The sequence below is a fragment of the Theobroma umbraticum genome, unplaced genomic scaffold (assembly GCF_002168275.2).
Source record: "Theobroma umbraticum cultivar Fairchild unplaced genomic scaffold, ASM216827v3 scaffold_204.0, whole genome shotgun sequence".
NCBI lineage: Eukaryota > Viridiplantae > Streptophyta > Magnoliopsida > Malvales > Malvaceae > Theobroma > Theobroma umbraticum.
The window spans coordinates 4,359,435-4,362,801 of NW_018397267.1; the positions used below are offsets into that span (position 1 = coordinate 4,359,435).

The window sequence follows — 3,367 nt, forward strand, 5'->3', positions numbered from 1 at the left end:
GCACTTAATTGCTATTAGCCAATGTCTACACGCATTAATGGTTGGCTAATCCAATTAATTCTTGGTAAGTATCATCCAAATCTTATTTCCATATAGGTGATTTTGACTTCAAATTTTATCATAAACTAAATGCTTTAGCAGTGTTTAGTAAGAGAGATAATTATTCTAAATATCCTATATCTCTGAATTTTTGCCAAAAAAAAAATGATACAATTTTTTAATTAAAAAATTGCACTAATTTATCTAAAAATTTGCACAATATTGAAAAGATGTTTTCTCTTTTAAAAAAAAATACAAGAAGAAAAACATAAATTTCCGAAAAAAAAATTACGTAAGGTAAGAAAGGGGTCCCACAAGAGATCATTCCCTCACTGCTCACTATCCGCCATGCCTAGTTGTCCGTACAGAGACACCAGCTAAAAAAAGGGACAAAGGAAACAAAACGGGGAAACCGTATCTGGGCCCCACACTCCCTACTATGGACCCCGCAAACGTGGGCTAGTAACAGGAGCAAGGAGTATCCTCTTTTGCTGTTCTTTTCTTTTTTCTTCTTCGTTTTATTTTTTTTAAAAATTATTTTATTGAAGTTATTTTACTAAATACTAAAAAAGAAAAGATCCCACACTTCACACGTGCGATAAGGTGGGGTCCGTTGTTGTGTCACGTTCACAACGGGCCTTCACCTGTTTTCTTTTTTTTGGACCCTAGTGATCGGCTGACGTGGCAAGCCTGCATGGAGCTGATACGTGGCAGATATGCCGCCTGTCAGTTACTCAGATAAAAATCACAGCCACATCGTTTTTGGTTAAAACACTAAATCCCACGTTTGATAGACCGAAATGGGAATAGTGAAATTCCGTTAATACCCCTGAAAGTCTACTTTTACCGAGACAAACACGGGGGCAAAAACCAAGGGGGAAAAAACCATAAAAGAGAGTTAATTTGAATAAGTTTGTGGCAGTATTAATGTAAAAAGTAAAAGGAAAAAAAAGAGAGAAAGAGTTTATATAGTAACCATATCTAGGAACAAAATCTGGCACCCCATGTTTTGCTAATTTGTAAAGAAAATTTTGTGTACAATAAATAACGATTTGATTCTCTCTCTCTCTCTCTCTCTCTCTCTGGCTTCCTCTTTGTAACAAAGTCTTTCTTGACTTTCTCTCTCTATTAAAAACCAAAGCCTAAATAAACCCAATTCATTAAGGGGGAGCCTCCATACTCGCCACCTCTATCAGTTTTTCTTTGGCATACTAATCTCTCCTCCTTCAAACCCAAGGACTCTCTCATTTCCCCTCCTCCCTTATAAATCTCTTTTTCTCTCTGTATTTCTATGTTTTAATTCCTTCTCTTAGCAAACTAAAAGAACAACAACAACGACACATCAAAGCAAAGCAAAGAAATCACGTAGAAGCAAAGAATCAAAACACCAACGGCTTTATCCAATGGCAGTTGAAGCTCGGCATATGAATCTTTTCCCTCCTCAGTTAATCACCAACAGGTACTTCAAAATATCTGCTCCTTTTTTTTTTCAAAGAATGGGTTTAATCTGTTTTCAAGTTTTTCTTTCTCTAACATGCGGTTTTCCTTTTTCTCTCTTTCTTTTGTTGTAGCAGAGATTTTATCAAAACAAATCAAGGGAGTGGCAATATATACAATACTCAGATGGATTCTTGTGTTCCTTTGGTTGATACAATGCAAGAAGCTTCACAGCTTTTTCCATTGTATCAATCCCTTGTTTGTGATCCAACTTCAGCCAAGACTTCAATCAACAAAGCTGACAGTGGGCTTACCTATAATATTCCAGTTTCAGCCCCAAGAAAAAGGCCTAGAGATTCATTCATCAGTGGCTTTGATTCATACCCAGTGTCTCAGAAGAACAAAATTTCCGGTGTTTCCTCTGTTCTTGATGACGATATACTCTCCCAGATCCAACAACAACAACAAGAGATTGACCGCTTTATTGCTGAACATGTAAGTTCTAGAAAAGCCAATTTTTTCTTAATACAGCCGTTTCAACTTTCAATGGCAAAAAACCCTTCTTTCCTTTTTTTTTTAATGCTCAGTGAACAATGCAATTTACTGATATGAGTTTTTACTTTTTGCATTAATTACAGACAGAAAAAGTCAGGTTAGAACTTGAAGAAAGAAGGAAGAGGCAATCAAGAATGTTGATAACTGCGATCCAAGAAGGGGTTATGAAGAAACTGAAGGAAAAAGATGAAGAGATACAAAGAATGGGGAAACTGAACTGGGTTCTTCAAGAAAGGGTGAAAAGTCTATACGTAGAGAACCAACTCTGGAGGGACTTGGCACAAACAAATGAGGCCACAGCCAATTCCCTACGCACCAATTTAGAGCAAGTCCTGGCGCATGTGAGCGAGGAACGCCATGTGAGCGGGGGAGCAGCCGCGTTGGCTGATGATGCAGAGTCTAGTTGCGGCAGCAGTGATGAAGGGTGGCGCAAGGTGGTGCCACCACAACCACAAGGGCGTGGTGGTGGTCTGCAAGATAAGGCGGTGGTTGGGAATAACCGGAAGTGTAGAAAGTGTGGGGAGAAAGAGTCAAGTGTACTGTTGCTGCCATGCAGGCATCTTTGTCTGTGTACAATGTGTGGGTCCACGCTGGTAGGAACTTGCCCTGTTTGTGATTCTGTTACCAATGCCAGTGTTCATGTTAACATGTCCTAAATTTTTTTTTAAAATTTTTTTAGAGTTCTTAGTGAAACCAAACAGAAAAAGAAAAAGAAATGCAAATATCTTTTTAGAAACGGATCATAGAAAATTTTTTCGTTATGAGTGTCTCGTCCATCTCATGCTTTATCTGTTTTCTCTTTCCATTTTGCTGTGTGAGTTAATGTTTATCTGCTTTTACCATTGAGAATGGTGATTCAGTAGTTGGAAGCAGGTCTATTGGGTTAGATTTTTTTATGGCTTTTGTTTTTAATTCATTTGGCAGCAAAAGCCTGAAAAGTAATCAAGAAAAAAATGGCTATTCGATGAATTGGAAGAATGCACGCGGTGAATACAAATGGGGTTTAGAGTTTTAGACAGTTGATTGTGAGGGAATCTCGTGTGAAGGCTTCCTTGACCAAACTGTAAAGTAAAATTGTCAAAGTTAAGCATTATTGTTCATTTACAAAGTGGGGACAATTACTCAATTTCTCTGTTCTCTACAACGGAACTTTCTTTTCTTTTTTTTTTTTTGATGAAAACAAGAAAAAGCAAGGGTTGGAGTCTTGAAGCCAGATATTATGTGATTTTGAGGGGTAGCCTTGTTGGTTCTTAGCTTCATTCATTCATTCATTCCTTTTACTTTTATTTATCTATCGTTTTAAGCTTAAAGGATCCCTATGGAGGTGTCACGAACT

The 3,367-nt window shown here is 37.6% G+C and overlaps 1 protein-coding gene across 2 annotated transcripts; it reads left to right on the forward strand.

The window, feature by feature from the left end:
• Nucleotides 1-1,047: 1,047 nt before the first annotated feature.
• Nucleotides 1,048-2,792, forward strand: LOC110423990 (BOI-related E3 ubiquitin-protein ligase 1-like). 2 transcript variants are annotated; one of them, XM_021438443.2, is made up of 3 exons: nt 1,048-1,498; nt 1,611-1,971; nt 2,115-2,792. In XM_021438443.2, the coding sequence occupies exons 1-3, from the start codon at nt 1,443-1,445 to the stop codon at nt 2,685-2,687; spliced, it is 990 nt and encodes a 329-aa protein (XP_021294118.1). In that variant the 5' UTR covers nt 1,048-1,442; the 3' UTR covers nt 2,688-2,792. The 2 variants fall into 2 exon arrangements, with proteins under 2 accessions (XP_021294118.1, XP_021294119.1); XM_021438444.2 differs by having other exon boundaries at nt 1,050-1,498; nt 1,614-1,971.
• Nucleotides 2,793-3,367: the final 575 nt, after the last annotated feature.

Bases quoted from the DNA above. Each gene is read 5' to 3' on its own strand.
- LOC110423990 (XM_021438443.2), top strand. From the start codon at position 1,443: ATGGCAGTTGAAGCTCGGCATATGAATCTTTTCCCTCCTCAGTTAATC. The intron at 1,499-1,610 runs GTACTTCAAAAT...CTTTTGTTGTAG, and splicing joins CCTCAGTTAATCACCAACAG to CAGAGATTTTATCAAAACAA. The intron at 1,972-2,114 runs GTAAGTTCTAGA...CATTAATTACAG, and splicing joins ACCGCTTTATTGCTGAACAT to ACAGAAAAAGTCAGGTTAGA.